Source organism: Cardiocondyla obscurior, linkage group LG12 (assembly GCF_019399895.1).
Source record: "Cardiocondyla obscurior isolate alpha-2009 linkage group LG12, Cobs3.1, whole genome shotgun sequence".
Classification (NCBI taxonomy): Eukaryota; Metazoa; Arthropoda; class Insecta; order Hymenoptera; family Formicidae; genus Cardiocondyla; species Cardiocondyla obscurior.
The window spans coordinates 821,747-844,163 of NC_091875.1; the positions used below are offsets into that span (position 1 = coordinate 821,747).

The following is a 22,417-nucleotide window of genomic DNA, read 5'->3' on the forward strand; positions in this document are numbered from 1 at the left end:
GGCGAAGATACGACGTAAAGAACGACGCTGCGCACATAACGAGATATCGCTTTTCTAATTTAAACGAGCGGTGCCCCTATCGTTGCATTGCACGTAACAACCGCGGCCGATGTATGCCCTCGCTTCACACACGCGGATTCGAGCGCAGCATCCGTATGGTCCGTGAACACGAGCGCGTTCGCTGGGCGTGCATCTGGTATCGAAGGCTAGAAAGAGGTGCACATTGCAGTATGCGCAAGATGACTGGGCGAGAGATAGAGATGGCAAGCGGGGGAGCAACGAAAGGTGGAACGAAATGCAGCTCGGGGGAGAGCGCGAGCCGCGGTTGGGTTTCGCATAGTTTATCAATGCGCGTAGGCCTCGCTACGAGAACACCGCGGCGAGGCAATAGATTACAATTATCCGAACACGCCTGGCCAAACGTGGGAGTGCGCAACAACCATCGTCGGTGCACTCGAGCTATTACAGGCAGAGATCGGTTTCTCTTTGCTTTCTCCTCTTCTTCCTTTCTCTCTCTATCTCTCTCACTCTTTTTCTCTCGGACTACCTGTGGCATATGCTCCTGGCGCTTCTCTGTCTCGCGTGCAATCGATGGGCTGGATTAACTGTTCATTAGCGAGAGTCGATGATTGCCAAGTAAATTCATGCGCTATAAAATCGAACACTTTGGAATCGAGGATTGAAATCAGGACTCAAATTGTCAGGCGAAACGTTCTGCAAAGATTATTATATGTAATCTTGTAGGAAAGATTTTTCTTTTTTTTCCATTCTCTTTGAAACATTTTATTAAGGCTGAATTAGAATTTAATATTTAATTTTTTATTTAATTTTAATTTATCCTTTTGTTCGAAGAAAATTTTATCGCAAACAGTTGGTCGTCGTGACAATGATAAGCGTATCTAATTTTTTTTTTTTTTTTTTAATTTTGTGAGAGAACAGAATTTTTATGAAACGACGTGCGAACAATATCCAAATATACGCGTAAATTGTTTATTAAACAGGTCGATTGGAGCAATTATAATCCAGTGCTGTGGTAGACTATTGCGAAGATAGTACAGCTCGTCGAGAGTCGCTGCATCCCGCGCGGAGATCAAACGCAACGGATGATGCCGCTTCTTTATTGTACGTCGAGTTTTGCCTCGACGGGATCGGAATTACCGTGCGATGCGAGCTTCCTTGTCTTTGCCAGTACCGTTTCTCGCACCGTAATCACGCTGTATTATTCTGATTTATCTGCTCGCGCTTTTACTCGCTCGATCGATCTTTGCAATCTCGCGCGGCGAGCGGTTTCAAAAAAATTCGTTTATAAACGAACGGCCAATCGATTTGACTCGACCGCATTATTAAAAAAATAAAAAAATAATAAAAAGGGAAAAGAAAATGTAAAAACCGAGAAAGAAAGGCAGAAACCTGATTTAAACATCTCCTTGCCTCGCCGAAATTTATCGATCCTTCTGTTAAATTCAGATCAGGCGGAGAAAATTCACATTGCTCCACAATCTCGGTACCGCTAGGTGTTCAACCGATACCGAACCCGGAATTGATTCGTGCCGATCGGCGCCGTGTCGAAATTACGGCAAATGGAACGGATTCTGCAGTCGCGATCCTCGATTTACGGAACGGCGGGATCATTATCTTCATCATCATTCCGGCACGCGTGATCTCGCGTCGTTTCTCCCACGTAAAGCTCTCCTCTCTCCGTTCCCCGGTCGACGGATAAGTAAATTATTCCTACGTGCATTGTAGTATTATAGTACGAACTAATTTGCACCAGCTGTAGAGTTCAATTTAAAATTCGCAGATGCACATTTATAAAAATATATTAATCAAGTAAAAGATTTGTTTTTTATTGTCTTTCTGATAACTACGATTTTATATGAAACATAAAAGTAAGAAACTTTACGTCTAGACAATATGTTCACGTGCAAAAAGAAAATACTACGAGAAATTAAAAAATTATATAGATATATATTCTTTTTTTTTATTTTTTATTTTTTTTTAATTTTTAACGTAAAAAGAATTTTTGGCAGCAGGTGCGGGACCGATGGATATTACTCTCAGCAGTCTAGACTAATAAATAGTACTTCAGTCACTACAAAACAAAAAGCGAACTTGACCAGAGAACTACCGATGCAACGCGATATTTATGAATCGGCAGCTATTCATTTAGTCTGCGGAAAGGATTGACAAGTGAGCATTACAGGCATTAGGAGAGAGGCGTGGACGGCAGCGTCTATCGCACGATACGTCGCCGACGAAGGATAATACCAGCTCCCGAACTGATTCAGATGCGTGTAGTGACCGGAATGCATATGGAACAAGTTAAAAAAAAAAAAAAAAAAAAAAAAAGAAAGGATTTGCGCGAGAGCGAATGTCTGTTCTTTTCTTTGAAAGATCTAGAGACCCGTATCTTTCAACGGTCCCGGCGGATCCCTAAGTAAATTAATGTCTTCGAAGTGCTCCGTGGAAGCTGTTAATAACAGTACGCATCGAGAAAATTAAGCGGTTTATTTGAGATTAATTACGGCTTATCGAATCTCGCGTCCGTTCGTTCTGCCTCGACCAACCGTTCATTCATTTATATTCTTCTGAGGAGAATATACCACATCGTTTCTTGCTCTTGCACGGAACGTTTAGAATAGATGCTTTTATAAAATAATTTTATATTCCTTAATTTTTTTATGTGGCAAAATATTCGACATATTTGTAAAATTTATTAGTGACTTGTGATTATTCGTGCGTGATAACACTCGAGCAATAATACGTTGCCGCGCGTAGCGGCGGATGTCGTAGGGGGAAGTTTAAGATTCGAAAGGATACCACCGAGGATCCATCGCTCCGTACGTGCATTCACAAGTAAATTAGCTGCATCATTGTCTGCGCGGATGGACGAAAGGAAAGGAGAAAAAAAAATATCGGTTGAATGTAAATACGATAAAAATCCACGCGTCATCCGGTTGACGAGAATCAAAGGATGCCCTTCGAGGCGTCGCAATGCGTCGACGTGACGACGAGATTTCTTACATGCGGCTTTGCAAAATCATTCTTCGATATCGAACGCATAAGCCGCTTATCGACTCCGTTTGGTGTTAAAAAATCACCACTCCTCGGTACTTTTGTCGACATTTCGACCAGATCGTTTGTAATTCAAAATGCCACGGGAGATACATGCGTGTTAACTTTTTGCTGCTGTTTCTTTAATTAATTTTTTTTTTATCTCGATTATTTTCTTCGGTATGCTTTAATGTAAAATAAAAATTATTTTTTATTTCTCACATCTCGAGAGGATATACGATTGCCACTGGGGCATATCTGCTTGACTCGAGCAAATCTTTTAAATTGCCGAGTTTTAAATATGTAACTAAGATCTCTGTGGGCAGCGAAAATAATTCCCACCTGGCATCTGCCTCGCTTCAGGATTATTCTCCAATATAACGTAATTAGACCACCTGGGGTTGAAGAATGCGTCGCGTGCGTGCTTGATTCTGTATTCCTTCTTCGTTTCCTCGCTTCTTTGTTTCTGCCTCTGCGTCGCACGGTGCAACGGCGATTCACCCGGCTCAATTTGTATATGAATGAACGCGCATTAGCCTCGCAACGTTGACAAGAGTAAAGAAACTTGACCATTAAGACCACCTGGTGCAAGGACCGTCAGGGATATCATGCGGAAGCGCGGTAAAATACGTGGACTCGCAGTTTTCATGGTGGAGAAGTAAGCGTACGGTTAGTCGCGGTGAATTTGATATCTAAACGCGACATTGAAATATTGCTCGGTAATGAATAATAATGAAGAGATTATATAGGCCATTAATTTAATCAATTTAATTTATAATTATATATTAATGTTTGTAACGTAAGCTCTGATAGTTTCAAAGTTAAAATCTCATAATTTTCGATAATTCGATATGCGATATTACACGCGTCTTTAAGATCTTCCGCAATTAATGCGGAAAGCGATATTTATTCGCCGGCGATAATTGGTAGCCGATCCACAATCTTTATCGCGGAAGATCGTGCATGCTATTCACCATTGGATCGATCTTGTTCTACGATACTACCATCTGCTATCCTCTAATTATTCTTGATAGTCTTGAATTGATGCGATTATTGCTTGTCAAGAATCACCCCCGAGATCAAACTACAAGAAAACTACTGGAAAAAAGGCATCCGATCGATCAAGTATGCAATTATTCTCTCGAGTCAACGTCTCGATCATGTACACTCGGTCCTCCTCTGTCGATACAGTTGATTAATTAACGTTAATTACGCTAGTTATGGCAAAGATGACTACATCCGTTTCTACCGCCTGTCCGAACACGTCTATGAAGACTTTGCATATCTTCGCTTGATTACCTGACCTTGGCGAGATACGATTTTTATCTACGAACACCCAGACATCGCCTAATTGTATACCGTTAATTAAATCGCGTTACATAAATTGCGAAATATTATACACTTTGTCAAAGTGTAATTTATAATGTTACATTAATTTTAAATGTTGACGTAACCGCACTTAATCTAACGTCTCTTTCGTACAACTTTACGATTTTTACGTGCTTTTTATTAACACTGGAAGAAACCGTGCTACGTGAGCGCTGTTTTTTAATAGATCCCAATTACAAACTATGACAAAAAAAAAAGAATTATTACTTACCAATCTGCATGAACATCAGCGGAGTTGTAGAGTTCGGCCGGTGACTGTAACATAAAATAAAACATTAATGTAGACATGTCAATTAATTAATGAGATTAATAAAAAAAAAAAAAAAAAAGATTTTTTTTTTCAATTTATACTTACTTAAAAGTTGCTCCGCCGATGCATGATGCCCTTTCCGGGTCTGCTCCTCCTCTCAGATGGGACGTGTCGAGTCGTCCTTCCGCACCCTGGACACCCGCGGAATAGTCTATCACTCCCGTTAAATCCCGGCCGCGACGAGAGAGACGGGCGAAGTGCGGATCTCTCACTGTCTAAGCGGCGAACGAGACGGACCGAGATATGAAATGTTCTCCGCGCACTTAATTTTCCTCGAGTTCTTCAAAAATCACTTGCTCGAAACAGGATGAGAATCCCGGCCGCGACGAAGAAAGACGGGCGAGGTGCGGATCTCCTCGCACTCTGACAATCACGGTTACCGGAACCTGCCGAAATAAATTATAATGGAAGAAGCCGGTCGGAAATGCCCGAATAATACGCGGAATAATGCTCGGATGCTCCCTATGGAGCGCGCTGCACTCGCTACATAACCTTATCTGTACACATTAATGTATATTAATATTATATTTATTTTATTAATATAATAAATATGTAAGTTAAACCAAACCTCAAAATAGAATCGATCAACAGCTAATTTAAGCGTCACACCGATTTATTTTTATTTAAAGATTAAAGATATTACAGTTATGTTTTATCTCTTCATTAAATGTGTTCATATTTTTCTTTCAGGATTTACTGGAACTCAATGCGAGATCGACATAGACGAGTGCGCGCTGAGGCCGTGCATGAACGGAGGTACCTGCAGCGATCTCATCAACGCTTTCAAGTGTACCTGTGCCGAGGGTTTCACCGGCACCCACTGCCAGATTAACATCGACGATTGCATCTCGTCGCCGTGCAAGAACGGCGGCACTTGTCAGGACGGTATCGCGAGGTACACGTGCGAGTGTCCGCCCGGCTTTACCGGCGACTCCTGCGAGACCAACATCAACGACTGCGCCTCGAATCCGTGCCGCAGCGGTACCTGCATCGATGGCGAGAACAGCTTCACCTGCAATTGCTCCCCCGGCTTCACCGGCAAGCTGTGCCAGACACAGATCGACGAGTGCGAGAGCAATCCGTGCCAATTCGGTGGTAGATGCGAGGACCGCATCGACGGTTATCTGTGCGTCTGCCGACCGGGCACGTCCGGCGAGAATTGCGAGGTCAACGTCAACGAGTGCTACAGCAATCCCTGCCGAAACGGGGCCAGGTGTATCGACGGTATCAACAGGTAACGTTACACGACCTAATTTAATTACATGATAAGCTTGAAAAAAAAAAAAAAATACATTGAATTAAAGTTTTGATTCTAATTATTTAAAAGTCAACATATCGTCTCGTTTCTTTTCATTTTTCAATCTTAAATAATGCCTTACTCCTTTTAGGTACTCATGTGAATGCGAGCCCGGATTCACCGGTCAACACTGCGAGACTGACATAAACGAATGCGCGAGCAATCCGTGTGCGAACGGTGGCCGTTGCATCGATGTGATAAACGGCTTCAGATGCGAGTGCCCACGCGGCTACTACGATGCCAGGTGTCTGAGCGACGTGGACGAGTGCGCGAGCTCGCCCTGCCTAAACGGCGGCACTTGCGAGGACGGAGTGAACCAGTTTATTTGCCACTGTTTGCCCGGTTACGGCGGCAAGAGGTGCGAAGCGGATATCGACGAATGCGGCTCGAACCCCTGCCAGCACGGTGGCACGTGCAACGACCATTTGAACGGCTATAGCTGTAAGTGCCTGCCTGGCTACACCGGCATCAATTGCGAGACCAACATCGACGACTGCGCCAACAATCCCTGCCAGAATGGTGGATCTTGCATCGATCTCGTTAACGACTATAAATGCGTCTGCGAACTGCCTCACACCGGCAGAAATTGCGAGGACAAGCTGGATCCTTGTTCGCCGAACAAGTATGATTTTTTAAATCTATTTTATTTGACTAATTATACGCGTAGTTAAATTAAAGTATTAAAAAATATTTTATTAAATCGAATGTTATAGTAACAATTATATAATTTAAATTAAATCGTAAAATTTTGTAACGTGTTATTATTTTTTAAGAAAGATTTATATTTTTAATATGCAACGTATAATATATTTGTTATAAATTGAATTTTGCTGTAAAATTAGTACTGTACTTTCATCGTATGTATGACATTATGATTTTACATAATACGCTCTTTTAGAACTTCTGTTTTTTCACCGTAGCAAAGGGAAACAGGAATCTTTTAATTTCGATAAAACGTGCGGATCGTCCACATGGATGATCCGCTCGATAGAATGACTTTATAACGTTGCTGTGTCATTTCCAGATGTCTTCATGGAGCGAAATGTTCACCATCATCGAACTTCCTCGACTTCGCGTGCACATGTACGGTCGGTTACACGGGCAGGTTGTGCGACGAAGACGTGGACGAGTGCGTGATGACGTCGCCGTGCAGAAACGGTGCCACTTGCCGGAACACAAACGGCTCTTACCATTGCGTGTGCGCGAAGGGCTACGAGGGCCGTGATTGCATCATCAATACCGATGACTGTGCATCATGTGAGTACGAACCACCGGCTGTTCTTTACTTTTTTTCTCTACTTGCTACAGATGCAGATCTTCTTTCGCTTTCATTTGAGAGTCTTGTGAGTCTAACGTGAGTCTATAGAGCGTCATCTGTTTTATCGCGCGATGACATGGATTAAATTAAACGCACTTAATAAACCTTGCCGCACGACACTTAAAGAGAATTTCTCTTGCTGTTCACAGTTCCCTGTCAGAATGGTGGCACCTGTCTGGACGGCATCGGTGATTACACGTGTCTCTGCGTTGACGGTTTCAGTGGCAAGCACTGTGAGGTTGACATCGACGAATGTCTGTCGCAACCCTGCCAGAACGGTGCCATTTGCAAGGAATATGTCAACTCCTACACGTGTCAATGTCAACTTGGCTTTTCTGGTATTAATTGTCAAACCAACGACGAAGATTGCACCGAAAGTAGTTGCATGAATGGCGGCACATGTATCGACGGTATTAACAACTATACATGTGTTTGTAAAACTGGATATACAGGTTCGAATTGCCAATACCGTATTAACGAATGTGACAGTTCGCCTTGTCAGAACGGCGCTACTTGTCACGATCACATACAATATTACACATGCCATTGTCCGTACGGCTACACGGGTAAGCAATGCGATAAGTTTGTGGACTGGTGTGCCGACAATCCGTGTGAAAATCAGGCAACATGCGTGCAGCATATAAATAAGTATCATTGCAACTGCTCACCTGGATGGACCGGCAAAGTATGCGACGTGGAGATGGTTTCGTGCAAGGATGCTGCCATACGAAAAGGCGTGACGGAGAACAATCTTTGCAACAATGGCACCTGCGAAAACATAGGCAATAGTCATCGTTGCCATTGTCTTGACGGTTACACCGGCTCTTATTGTCAAGAAGAAATAAATGAGTGCGATTCGGCACCATGTCAGAATGGCGCAACCTGTAAGGATCTCATTGGCTCGTATCAATGCCAGTGCACTAAAGGTTTTCAAGGACAAAACTGCGAACTCAATATCGATGATTGTCGACCAAATCCTTGTCAGAACGGTGGCACCTGTCACGATTTGATAAACAACTTTACATGCTCTTGTCCACCTGGCACCCTTGGTTTCATTTGCGAAGTTAACATCGACGATTGCATGCTGACCGCATGTCATAATAACGGCACTTGTATTGATAAAGTAGGTGGCTTCGAATGCAAATGTCCGCCCGGTTTCGTCGGCCCAAGATGCGAAGGTGATATCAATGAATGCTTATCGAATCCGTGCGCCTCACCCGGCACTCAAGATTGCGTACAATTGGTCAACAACTATCATTGCAACTGCAAACCCGGGTATATGGGCCGCCACTGCGAAGTTAAAGTGAATTTCTGTGATAGCTCTCCGTGTCAAAACGGTGGTTTTTGCACAGCCAAACACGACAGACACATCTGCATCTGTCCCGGCGATTACCATGGTACCAATTGTGAATTCGCTGGTTCTTATTGCAATTCCGAACCGTGTCAAAATGGCGGTACGTGTCGAGTCATCGGAAATAGCTATCAGTGTTACTGTTTGCCAGGTACGACCGGTACGCATTGCGAATTCGATGCCTGGAATGAATGCGACAGCCATCCATGTCAGCAAGATGCTCCTTGCGTAAACAAGATCGGCGATTACGCCTGTGACTGTCCTCCCACGTGGGCCGGTAAAAATTGCGATATCTACGACGCAAATTATGCTGGCGGAATATTTGGAAGTATAAGTAATAAAACTCTTAACGACATTTATATGAAACGCGAACGTCAAAAATGTATTGAAAATAAATGCGCGGCTAAAGCTCGTAATGAACATTGCGACGAAGAGTGTAATCGATCCGCCTGCGACTTTGATGGTAATGATTGTTCACTGGGCATTAATCCATGGCGCAACTGTACCGCGTCTATAGATTGCTGGAAGGTATTCATGAACGGCAAATGTGACGAAGAATGCAACAATCCACAATGCCTTTTCGACGGCCGAGATTGCGATAAAAAACTTCCTCCTTGCAAGTGAGTTTTAGTTAAATTTCTTATTTAAATATTGTGTATTACTACACTTTTTACTCTCAATATACATTACAAAATTAAATTATGCACGTCGTTGATAGTTGACAATTAGTGGCTATTAATAAACTTTTAATTATAATTTTTATTAGTTAGATTTTACTTTTTACGAATATATTAATATATTAAATAAAACATTAATAATTGTTAATTATATTTGTAGCACTTTTATTTATTATATTCTTTGTATTTTTTAGCCCAATCTATGACGCATACTGCAGAAAACATTACGCTAACGGCCATTGTGATTACGGCTGCAACAATGAAGAATGTAACTGGGACGGTCTCGATTGCGAAAAGGAACCGCCGTCGTTAGCGGAAGGTATCATCTCTATAACTGTAAGAGTGGACATGGATACTTTCCGTTCGAACATCGCAGGCTTTCTACGTGACATGGGCCATCATTTAAGAACGACTCTTCGCATTAAAACGGATGATCTCGGCAATGAAATGATATATCCCTGGAGACCTGATAAAAATAACCACCCCAGTATATTTAATCGTCCGATGAATCCTAACAGTAAAAAAGGAGTAGTCGCTTATTTGGAAATCGATAATCGCAAATGTACGCTGCAACAGAACTCAGTATGTTTCTCATCAGCGAATGAAGCTGCCGAATATTTGGCTGCCACGGCGTTGAGGCACTCGTTATCACGAAACTTTCCCATCGATCAAGTGCGAAGTGTTCTTGGTTCACCTGTGGCGGACATGGGGGAAAGCTCAACCAATTATAAATATGTTTTCATCGGTGTGATAATCGTAGTACTTGGCGGATTATTAGTAGGCGTTTTGGTAACTGCACAACGGAAGCGTGCAGTCGGAGTCACATGGTTCCCCGAAGGCTTCTTAAGAACCAGCAGCGGCAGTGGTCAACGACGCCGCTCTCGTCGACGTGGTCCGGATGGCCAAGAAATGCGTAATTTGAATAAGCAGCCGTCGGTGAATTGCATGAACATGGATGTTGTCAGTGCCCGAATACAATCTCAGTGGTCCGACGACGAATCTGATTTACCACCATCGAAACGAATGCGTGCCATCGAACCGGGTTACGCGAGCGATCATACAGTTATTACCGACTACGAAGAAACCGAACCGCGTATGTGGACTCAGCAACATTTAGACGCAGCCGAGATACGACGACCAGACGCAGGTGTATTAACGCCACCCAGTCTCGAGCATGGTCAAGATGTGGACGCGCGTGGTCCATGCGGCATGACACCGTTGATGGTAGCGGCAGTGCGAGGCGGTGGACTCGATACTGGTGAAGAAGAAGACGAAAGCGATGGCACTGCGGCAGTAATCGCCGATTTGGTTGCTCAAGGCGCGGATCTCAATGCGACCACAGACAAGAGCGGTGAGACATCGTTGCATCTGGCCGCACGTTACGCTCGGGCTGATGCGGCTAAGAGATTATTAGATGCCGGTGCCGACGCTAATTCACAAGATAACACTGGCCGCACACCATTGCATTCTGCTGTCGCTGCCGACGCTATGGGAGTTTTCCAGATATTACTACGCAATCGAGCAACAAATTTAAATGCACGAATGCACGATGGCACCACACCGTTAATATTAGCAGCGCGTTTGGCCACCGAAGGAATGGTGGAAGATCTCATTAACGCCGACGCTGACATCAATGCCGCCGATAACAGTGGCAAGACGGCGTTGCACTGGGCCGCAGCGGTTAATAACGTCGATGCTGTCAACATATTGTTGGTGCACGGCGCGAACAGAGACGCTCAAGATGATAAAGATGAAACTCCATTGTTTTTAGCCGCCCGTGAGGGTAGCTTTGAAGCATGCAAAGCATTGCTTGATACATTTGCCAATAGAGAGATTACCGATCACATGGATCGGTTACCTCGCGATGTAGCGAGCGAAAGACTGCATCACGATATTGTCAGACTACTTGATGAACACATGCCGAGGTCGCCGCAGATGGTCACAGTCATTCCGAATGGTCCTCTTATGGGTAAGCATTTTTATAATATTTTTACAAATGTATATAAATACAACAGAATATTCCATTTTTACAAAAATTTCCATTTACAAAAATTTTACAAAAAATTCTTAGTGTGATTTTACAATAATACACGGAGTTATTTTTTATATAACATTGTAATGTAACATGATGATTTTTTTTGTAGGATCTTCAAATCATCCACAATTAATCACGCATCCTACAGTGATCGGTTCGGCGCCGAAGCAAACCAAATCAAAGAAACGGCCAAAAGCAGGTACGGGAAACCCAAACAGTCCGGAATCAGAGGGCGGCGGCGCGGTAGTGATGGTAAGGCGAAAACCGTCAGTGAAAAAGCCACCGGCTAAACCGCGTGGCGCTCAGCCCCCAAACCAGGAAATCCCGCAGGGAGCAGAAGGCGCCGATGGCAATCTACCGACTAGCCCATACGATAGCGCAAGTCTTTATAGTAATGCGTTACCATTAGTGGCTCACACTGCAACGGCGAAGCAGCCACCACCATACGAGGATTGTATCAAAAGTCAATCGATGCAAGGTTTGCAACAGCTCGGCTTAGATACCTTTACGAGTAATTACGGGCTGCCATTTCACGACCAGATCTTAGCGCCACATCAGCGTCAACAACAAGGCATGGTAAACACGTTGTCGCCTCCGTACAGTAATCAGTCGCCTCCACACTCGGTGCAATCAAATATGACTCTTTCTCCACAAGCGAGTTATATGGGTTCGCCGTCACCGGCGAAGAATAGGCCTTCGTTACCTACATCGCCAACTCATATCGCTGCTATGCGACAAGCAACGCATCAGAAGCACGGTAGCATGCCACCAGTAGGCTTCGACTTTGATAATTTGCCGTATTCTTCAAGCCAGCAGCAACAACAGCAACAACAAATTCAACAAACACAGCAACAGATCCAGCAGCAGCAGCAGCAGCAGCAGCCACAGCCTCAGCAAAGCACGCAGCAGCAGCAGCAGCAGCAACAACAACAACCCACGCAACAACAGACGCAACAATACTACCAGTATTTAACGCCGCCGTCCCATCATTCCGGACCCGACGTTACACCGCAGCATCTTATGCAGGCACCCGAAAGTTTTCCAACGCCATCGCCGGATAGCCCTGGTCACTGGTCTTCGAGCTCGCCCCGTTCGAACAGCGACTGGTCCGATTGCATGGCCTCGCCTACGAACGCTTACGGCGCCAGCGGCGGTGCTCACCAAAGCAACAAGGGCTCTGAGGCGATCTACATATGAGGCCAATAGCAATGGTACTTTCTTTCCTACGGAAATAAGTCGTAAAGAGAGAAGAAAGAAAAAAGTTATACATGAACTGTGATTAGCTCGTCGATCGAGCATCTAGATGTCGAAAAGACGAAAAGAAAAAAAAAAACGCAACGTTGACAACGAAGGACTCTTTCGTAATGGATCAGTGGCAAGAAGGTATTTTATCTTTCTTTTGTTCATTTGTGTGTATGTGTGTGTGTCGGAAAAGTTATTACGGGGTAAATTGCATTCTCGCCGCGATTATTGTATATTAATAGGTATCAGTGTTGGAAATAACTTCGTAAAATATTTTTTTTATTGCATATTTATTCTTATTCATTTAAATATAAATTAATTTTTATATTATTAATTGTGTCTATTAATCAGACTGTCAAATATATTATGTCTAACACTGATACGTATAGAACAACGTATTGCGTGTATAAGCGGAAGAGTTTCAATTAGAGGTAATAAAGCTAGTGGTAGATTATGCGCTATTCGTATAAAATTCATTAATAGTGTAGTAGATTAGAGTAGCAGATTTAATTTAATTCTTTTATTACTACACATGCCAAATTGCCGACAAAATAATTTTTTATAAAATTAAAGAGCACAAATTAATTGTTATTGATCAAAAATATGTACATAACGAATTAATTATTAATAACGAAACGGATAGAATTTATTATAAAATATAAATAGCGGATAAAAGATAACGAAGTGCGCATTATTTGACACTAGTTTTAAACTTACTGAAATTACAAAACCGATCGTGCCTCTCTAATACAATGTAATATTTAGGAAAATTGCGACAGATAAATCGCACAATTTATAAAAAATAGTTTCTATAAAAGCTTTCTAAATAAATTTATAGCGGAATTATACAATGACTTACGTACAGAGAAATCGACTAATCATGTATTTATATACGTATTTGTAATATATTTTTGATATCTATCGTTATTGTCACATCGTCATACACAGCTCAATGAATAAACGGTGCCTTCGACTTGCCAATGAAGACCTCCAATGGACAATAATAAGTAAGGGAAGGAGACCTTGCTATTTTTTAATAATTGTACATATTGCAATAGATTTATCATTCACGCTGCTGTGTCTGTTATTCCACGGAAGACAACTTTATGCAGCATGTTATTTAATTCCGTTACATTATTTCTCCAATTTTTTTTTTTTTGTATTATACATCCGAGTTGACTATTCCCATCAAACGTCAAACAATACGATGATCATTAATTTATTCTTTAATCCATTAATGCGAATGGAAAATATGTTACAAATTGTGCCTTCGAAATTCCGTAGAGTATAAGACACACAGATTTTATAGGTGGATCTATTATTAAATTATATTGGAAGAAACGCAGCGTTTCCAAATGGCCTCTAAATAGATTAAACGTTTATTATTAGTTAATATAATTGAGATGTCAGTATACTGGCAACATGTAATGTAATGTAATTAATTGTAATTTAATGTAATGTCACGTAAAGTTACGTAACGTAAAGCAAAGCGAAGAGACAACGTTTATAATCAGTACGGTTGACGGGAGCTTCAGAGAATTCGTCCTGAACAGCTTGCAGAGTATCGTTCCATACATAGACATTCCATTGCGTATGGTGCGCTAACTTTTTTTTTTTTTTTTCCTTTCTTTCTCCCTTTTTCTCTTTTCTCAGCTTTTTTTTTTCGACTCGCGCTATTAAGTCCCTTTGGCAAATTGATTATTAAACAAGTTAGCGTAATTATTAATGTTAATCTTTAGGTGTATCAATCGCCTTAAATTAAGTACTCGGCGCGGAGTGTTAGGACAGTTCTCTGATCTCTTTTCTGCCAAAGCCAAAATAGCATTTTTAATATAATCGTACGCTTACGGTGCATACGGACGGTACGCGTAATGAGCAATCACGACGCATTATCATAAAGATTGTTGCAAGATAGATGTAAAGATAGATAGATCAAGAGAGGAAATGTGCGTGCGTGCATGAATGTGCATGTGTGTGTATGTGTGCGTGCGAATATGAATGAGAGAAATGAGAATTAACTATTGTTACGGAATGAGGGAAGTTTGTGCGCGCGCTTTTGCAATATATTACCAGTGATACACGTTTTCGGCATGTTAGACGGAGTTCATTGCTGGTATCATCGATACGATCTGTTTGTGAAATCGTCGAGAATGGTTCTGTTTTAATCTTATATTGAAAGATGAAATGTAAATGTAAATACTCCTTCATCTTTTCTATCCGCTCATCTTTTACTGTTTAAGTAATTTTATATAATTGTCTTTTCTCTCCTGAATTTTTGTACAAACTGTTTTTACATATTTTTTTATATACTATTGTATAAGTTTAGCTGTACTGCTATACATTCTGTAAGACGTACTGCGTAAAATAATCATGTCTTCATCATATTACTATCACATAAACGTATTTTATATCGTATGCAGTTTGCTGTTGCATCAAGGATCGCCGTGTGAATGCAGTCCTTGGTGCAATTCTAGATTACATACACGGTGTAACGGAGCTTTTCTTCCGTCGTTGAATATATTATGGGTTCGACGCAATTTCAGCTTGCTTTTCAGAGAGATCAATTTTTTTTTCTACATATCTTATTTTTGTAACAAATTACATATCTTTAGAACTGCCCCACATATCATGAAAAATGTGGACTCTACCAATAATGAAAATGAGAATATAGACAAAAAGTATTTTTTTGTATAGACAAATAAGTATTTTAAGAATACTATACAAAACTATATACATATAAAATGATTCATATACCAATATTTAATTAGATATAAAATAATTTTAAAAAAATGTCTACTTATTAAAATTATTTTATTTATAATTAAATAGGTGTATGTACGTATATGCTCACATACATGCATATATACTCGTACATATTTTTTTTTTTATAACATTACGTCGCAAATTAAACATAAACGCATAAAAGTACGGCTAAAGTACAACTTTCAAAAGGATAATTAAATCCAGATAGTACTGAATGAAGATTTGCAATCGACTTGTTTGTTATAATTAGCAATACGTAGATATTATATATTAATATATATAAAATGTAAATTGTTGAGCAAGCAAAAGCGATTTTACTATGTGTTCTAAATTTTTACAGCAACTGCTCTCTGATGCACCATAATTCTGTGTTAAAACAACCGATGTAATTCTAAGCATTATGCTATAATAATTTACACTTATTTACAATAGGATAGAGGACAGACCGATTTATTACACTAGATTTTGTTATTCCTTGTAACTTGTAAAAAGTACTGAGTTTTATTAGTATTAACTAAGCAATTTAAGGATTTGTTCGGTCCTATTATATTCTATCCGCTACCCGCTCTCCCATATTTTTATAAATAAGTTATGTCTTTTAAACACAAATGTAATAATAAAGATAACCTAACATCTATAATTAATTGTGTTTTCTTTTTTAAGTGGGAAAAAAATTTTTAATTATTTATTATTAATTAATTGATCCAAAACTGTCTCGCTGTTCTTTTTTGCGGCGACGATGGTGTCTCGAGTCGCATGGTAACGAAATTTTTTAGAATTATTAAAATTGATGACACTTTCTTGGTCAATCAAATGCCATCCATTTTAGTAGTTTCGAAAAATTCCACGATCATGCGACTCGAGGCACTACCGTCGCCGCAATATGGAGAGAGGTTGAAAAGATCGATGACATTAGTAGCATAACTTGAATATGTTGGACATTCTAAAAGAAATTAAAATTAAATAATATTAAATTAAATATGGCGAAATAAAATTAAGCAAAATACATGTAGACTAGGTATCACTAAACGATAAACCAGAAATTTTTAAATTAAATTAAATAAGATAAATTACGGGAAAATAAAATAATAATAAAGTAAAATAAAGGAAAGTTAAAAAAAATACATGCAGATATATCCATGAAGATATCAGAGATTACACTTGATATAACAGTAAAAATTTATATGTAAAACGATGGTAATAAAATAATGTTAGTAAAATTCGAAGTTAGCGACCACGTAACAAACGAGTGCAAAAACCGAGAGTTTTGAAAATTATTAAACATCTTAAACACATACTTAAAATTATATTATTAACAAAACGCAACGAACGCCGCGTATATCACATTAAAAAACAACAGTGTCTTGCAATTGTTATCAGTGCCACCTGTACCGAGAGTTTAAAGAGGCAGGTTATCGAAAGACGTTATTTTGTCAATGGTTTATGCATTTATTTATACGCAAGTTACTCGATTGCAATATAAATTGTGGAATACGAACGCCAGCACACCGAACCGTTAAACAGCACAGAAAGTTTCAAGAGTGCTCGATAAAAAAAGGGCATGTCGTTTTTGAAATATAATAGGCAACTACGTTGAATCAAGACATATACCACGAATTTTCTGAATTCATTCCGAATTCGTCATTTGCATTCACTAATCGCGTTTGATGATCGATTCTGTCTTTTAACGCACGATACGGTAAGACTATAATCTTTATCAAGCAACAAACATTCAACACAATTACTCTAACCTCGAATTTCTCTTTGTTCAGATCTAATTTTTTATTACGATGTTAATTAATTTTATGTACACATTTTTGAAAGATTAATCACTCGTAGAATCTCGTTCTTGCACAAATTATTTATATCTCGTCTTTATATAGGTGTAATATTTTAGAAATTTTTTGCACTGGAAATTTGAAACAAATGGATAGCCCAATGGAAACAGTCTGCCATCCTTCAAATTTTTTGTTACATCTAGCAACGGTTAAATTGTAAATACGTCGAGGAAACATGTTCAGATGCTACGGACTACTATTGGGTGGATGACAGGATCATCAAGGATGGATTCCAGCAAGAAATCGGGACCGGTCAGTAGCACTGTTGCTCAGTCGGAAAGCTCAGATTCTATAGAGGTATGGATACTTACACTAAGATAAAACCAAATTATTAAATCTTGTATGAATTAATTTATAAGATATTTAATAATTTTTGTGTTGCAGGTAGATAATTCACGTACAGTTTTGCTAAAAATAGCAACACTGTATGCAGAGCGTCTTATGAACGATATTTGTCTTGTTGTGGACGGTGTTGAATATCCAGCACATCGACTTATACTCTGTGCTTCTAGCGATGTTTTCCAAGTATGAAAAGTTCTATTGTTAGATAAAAATTTATTTATAGAGTAATCCTCAGTGTTAATTAAATTACAGGTAATGCTAATGAGCCCACAATGGAGTGAGTCTCAGGAAAGCAGGGTAACTCTCCAAGAAACGCCACAGTGTGCACCAATATTTAGCGAATTTTTGCGCTATTTTTACACTGGCCAGATAAGGATAAACCATAGTGTTGTTCTACCGATATTGTCCCTAGCCGATAAGTACAACGTCAAAGATTTGATATCGTTGTGCCTTGACTACATGAGAAATCACATTGCATTGGCTGCTATACATGGCACTCTGGTATCGTGGCTGCAGTATACGCTAAATTGCGGGCATCATGACATTAGCCAAGCGTGCCAAAACTTCATCAAGTGGAATTTGGAACTTGTAGCCAAGACTGCAGACTTCGGGAATTTTGATTTAGATATATTAGTTTCTTTGTTACATCAAAGTAGTTTAGTAGTAAAAGATGAGATGACTCTCTACAAGTGCCTAGAATATTGGCTGAATTATCAAGCGGGTCGTTTGAGAAAGCAGCTGTCACCAGAGGAGTTAGAAGCGACGTTGCATCAACTGGTGATAGCGGTGATGTCGCCCGTTAGATTCCCGATGATGTCGCCACGGCAATTGGCAGATTTGCTTTTGTCACCATTAACTAAAAAATATAAGGAATTTTTTGTGGAACGTATGTCGATTGGCATGTCTTTTCATTCAGGCCAAAACGACAGGGTGAGAGAAGTCAGTATGAGCGAAGAAGATGGTGCATTATTGTTTGAACCGAGACTCTATACTGTTGACACGTGTAGCTCATTATTGACCATAGAAAATTTTCACAGTTTGCCATCTTACCACATGAGAACTCTTGTCTTTTCTAGTCACTCCAGTTTAGCGGAGTATGCAGGCGATAGAGTGTGCGAATGGGTAGTAGACATTTATCCTAAAGGTGTTTGGTTTAAAAAATTTTTCCTTATAGTCTGGCAAGGCACAGTGGAAATGCCCGAACATGTTAAACGTTCAGTACGATTGTCGTTGACCTGTAAAGAACCATTAAATAGTAACATGCGTGTAAAAATCGGAGTTTTGATTTATGGTTTGCAAGATGGTGTTGAGCATATTGCGAGAGTTACCGAAATTATTCATATATTCAGTAAAAAAGATCGAGTTTTGAATTTAGACGATCTTTTACCGTTCGAGGAGCTCAATCCACAGCAGGGCTCAGTATCGGAAAACGTCGTATCTCCATTTTTAGTAGGCCCCAACAAAGACATGCTCAAATTACATATTGTTATATCGCCAGCAAATTAATAATTACAAAGGAATTATATCTACGATACAAAAGTACTATAGAGTGTCGAAAAATAAATGTTGAAAATGATTATGTGCTACATTTTTACAGAAATTTCAATAAGAATATATGAATTTTATGTTTCTGAATACTTTATACAATTTTTAATTTTAACTTTTAGAGAAAGATGCGAATATTTTTCTAGCATATATAAGAAATTATATTAAAAATTAAAACTATTATCAAATGTAAAATGTTGACAAGCGTGAGTTCCTGGAAATTTTGTTTCTAAATCTCGTATATAACTCGATTGGACTTATCAGTCGTACATTATTCATAATTACAGTATTTTAATCTATGTAGTGCATTGCAATTATAACATATCAGATGCAATGTACTTTATGTATTTATATATATACATATATTTATATTCTGCAGACTGCAGAATACAAAATGTAGAATGCGAACACATTTTATGGACATAAATATGGATTAATAAGCTTGTATGTTACTCGTGTTCTGCAACATTTTTTTGTAATAAAAGATGCAACCATTAATGGCCAAGAGAATGACAGAAACTTTTTTAAAATATTGTGCGGACTTTGTAAATATTTTTCCTAAAGAAGCAAAAAAAAGAAGCTTCAAATTTTTACTTATTTTTAGTTTTATAATTTTGAACATAACTCATTGCTTGTTATGACTATAAATTTGAAATATCGGATATCTTTAAAATATTGAAATCGATATGTGAATTTTATACTTATTGCATACATATTTTACTTACTTAATTTACGTTTTTTCATAATAATAAAAAAAGTTTTACATGTACTATATCACTTCTTAATATCCATCATTATGTATATACTTCTAAGTTAAGAACTGATTTTTTACTTGTTTATCGACATTGTACTTGCGCGCAATAAAATAAAATTAAATTAAATATGTAATTTTTTTTTTAAAAGTATATTAATACTTTTATATAATTTTTCAAACTACATATTTTAGCCTTTTTATATCACACAATATATATATTTATATATTTTTTTTTATGACGTATTTTTTATATTTTGTGACTTGCGTTACTGATTATGATTAAAAATAAATTATGATTATTGTTACATTTGAAAAAGATTTATGCAAGTCTACATCGTAAAGCTTATAACTGTGAGATTATTAAAATGAACGAGTTTTATCAACTGCCTGTGACAAGATGTGTATCATATTAAGACTTGTTATGTAATAGATAAACCCCTCTAAAGTGAGCCTCGTGACAGACCTTGAATCTGGTGAAAGGAAGTTATTCACGACCAGTATCTCTTACATTCTTGTAGCGGCAACTTGCAGTCGCGTTTTATTCGTCCCGTATTATTTGCAATGTGAGTATTAAAATATTATTTACTTAAATACTTTAATATTTTTTTTATTTATAATTTAATAGTGTAGAAATATAAAATTAATTATCTCCGTTTCTTTAATTTAGTCTGTACTTAAATTGATATTTAGACATACACTTTTAATTTTGTAATACTTACATTTCTCAGATACAAAATATGAAGCTGTATAGCGTTGCGGATGGTCCACCTTCCCTTGCGTGTCAGCAATTGTTGAAGGTTTTAAATATAGAGTACGAACTGATTAATATGGATTTTAATAAAGGTGACCATGTGACTAAGGAATACGAAAACGTAAGCTAAAAATAAAAATATCTGATAAATAAATTGTACCAAACGAAGTTAAGTTAAAATAATTCTGATTCTTGCAGTTAAATCCACAAAAAGAGATACCTACACTTGTTGACGGTGATCTTGTAATGGGTGAAAGGTAATTAAATCCCATATTAGAAGTACTATTAATTAACAAGAATTAAATAATTCTTTTTCGATACTGTAAATACAAGAATCTACGTTTGTTAAAGACGTGCGTGCGAAACAAAATTATCCTTACTTGTAAAAAGTTATATCTCGCATGCAAGTAAATGCAGGCACACAATTCTAAACGCACATTGCGTGTGAAACAAATCCAGATTTTTTAATACCGTCACCTAACATTTGCATAATGTATATCACGTATTGCCTTATCACGTTGCAGCAACGCAATTCTCCAATATTTAGCTGACCAGTACGATACGAGCGGTAAATTGTATCCGAAAGAGCCAAAGTTGCGAGCGATTGTGAATCATCGTTTGTGTTTTAACTTGGCGCTTTATTACCGTAACATCTCTGAACATACCGTAAGTCTAATCATCGATTGAGCTTCCTCGTATTTATTGAACGTAAGTACTTATTCGTACATTGCACGTCGTAGCTGCTGCCAATGTTCTTTGATTACCAACGCACACCGTTGAGCCTCAAGAAAACGAAAATCGCGTTGGATATTTTCAACACGTACTTGCAACGCGAAAACTCCGAGTATGCAGCAGGCAGTAAGTATACATATGTATAATTATTTGTTGCCATTTCTTTTTACTGGAAAAAAAATCTATTAATATTTACAATTCTTTACAGACAACTTGACAATCGCCGATTTCCCGTTAATAACTGCAACGATGTGCCTGGAAGCCATCGACTTTAATTTGGACCCGTGGCCTTTAGTAGCGAAATGGTACGATAACTACAAGAGGAAGCATCCTGATCTCTGGCAAATCGCAGAGGGCGGGTTGCGAGATCTCAGTTATTGTGAAAAACATCCTCCCAATATACCCTATCATCCGATACATCCCGTGCGCAAAAATACATAAAGGAATTTTTACAACAGAACTGAGCAATTTGAAATGGTTGCTAACATTTTCTACTTTTAAATAAATTTGCAGTTTTTTTTAAAGCCTAATGTAAGGAAATGATGTTCTCCTTTTTACTAAACTAGATTTATTGTTGACACAATCACATTTGTTTTCGTAATATTTCCATAATATTCTTCTTACCAAGATTAAACTAGAATTTCTATTATAACATATTTTTATGATAAGTATTATTATAATTATTGCGATTACAACCATCATGTGTTAATTTTTGTGTAATTGACAGTATGTGTAGAAATAAAATAAATCTTATCGACGTACATCCTAGCGTATTTTTAATCAAAATATTAGATCAGAATATTAGAATTAATATTGCGAAATTTGTAAACGATATCTGTCATTATTATATAAAATTGTATTTAATAACGCAAACAGAGATAAGTACTTACTAACCGGTATGGCTAAATTCATGGAAAGTAATTGGCGTAAAATTATTCTATGAAAATGTTGTATGTAACACTTATAAAAATATATTTACGATCAATATATTTAACTTAGCTTGTTGTATACAAATATTC

At 38.6% G+C, this 22,417-nt stretch overlaps 3 protein-coding genes across 6 annotated transcripts in view; all 3 read left to right on the forward strand.

Moving 5' to 3' along the window:
• The window catches only part of N (neurogenic locus Notch protein), a 184,042-nt gene extending 167,966 nt beyond the window's left edge, over positions 1–16,076 (forward strand). For both annotated transcript variants that reach the window (XM_070664782.1, XM_070664783.1), the window contains 6 exons: positions 5,444–5,987; positions 6,142–6,672; positions 7,075–7,307; positions 7,518–9,339; positions 9,591–11,365; positions 11,541–16,076. In XM_070664782.1, the coding sequence (XP_070520883.1) occupies positions 5,444–5,987; positions 6,142–6,672; positions 7,075–7,307; positions 7,518–9,339; positions 9,591–11,365; positions 11,541–12,628 (5,993 nt within the window). In that variant the 3' untranslated portion in view covers positions 12,629–16,076. The remainder of the gene's footprint in view (positions 1–5,443; positions 5,988–6,141; positions 6,673–7,074; positions 7,308–7,517; positions 9,340–9,590; positions 11,366–11,540) is intronic.
• A 675-nt stretch (positions 16,077–16,751) lies between these two features.
• On the forward strand, positions 16,752–20,042 carry Tango10 (transport and golgi organization 10). 3 transcript variants are annotated; one of them, XM_070664316.1, is made up of 4 exons: positions 16,752–17,135; positions 17,320–17,571; positions 17,659–17,799; positions 17,869–20,042. In XM_070664316.1, exons 2-4 carry the CDS (start codon positions 17,458–17,460, stop codon positions 19,120–19,122), a joined length of 1,509 nt encoding a protein of 502 aa, XP_070520417.1. In that variant the 5' UTR covers positions 16,752–17,135; positions 17,320–17,457; the 3' UTR covers positions 19,123–20,042. The 3 variants fall into 3 exon arrangements, with proteins under 3 accessions (XP_070520417.1, XP_070520419.1, XP_070520420.1); XM_070664318.1 differs by having other exon boundaries at positions 17,334–17,571; XM_070664319.1 differs by having other exon boundaries at positions 17,418–17,571.
• A 322-nt stretch (positions 20,043–20,364) lies between these two features.
• On the forward strand, positions 20,365–22,159 carry Gfzf (GST-containing FLYWCH zinc-finger protein). The gene is made up of 6 exons (XM_070664328.1): positions 20,365–20,478; positions 20,644–20,787; positions 20,865–20,923; positions 21,191–21,332; positions 21,407–21,524; positions 21,607–22,159. The coding sequence occupies exons 2-6, from the start codon at positions 20,653–20,655 to the stop codon at positions 21,837–21,839; spliced, it is 687 nt and encodes a 228-aa protein (XP_070520429.1). The 5' UTR covers positions 20,365–20,478; positions 20,644–20,652; the 3' UTR covers positions 21,840–22,159.
• The last annotated feature ends 258 nt before the right edge of the window (positions 22,160–22,417 follow it).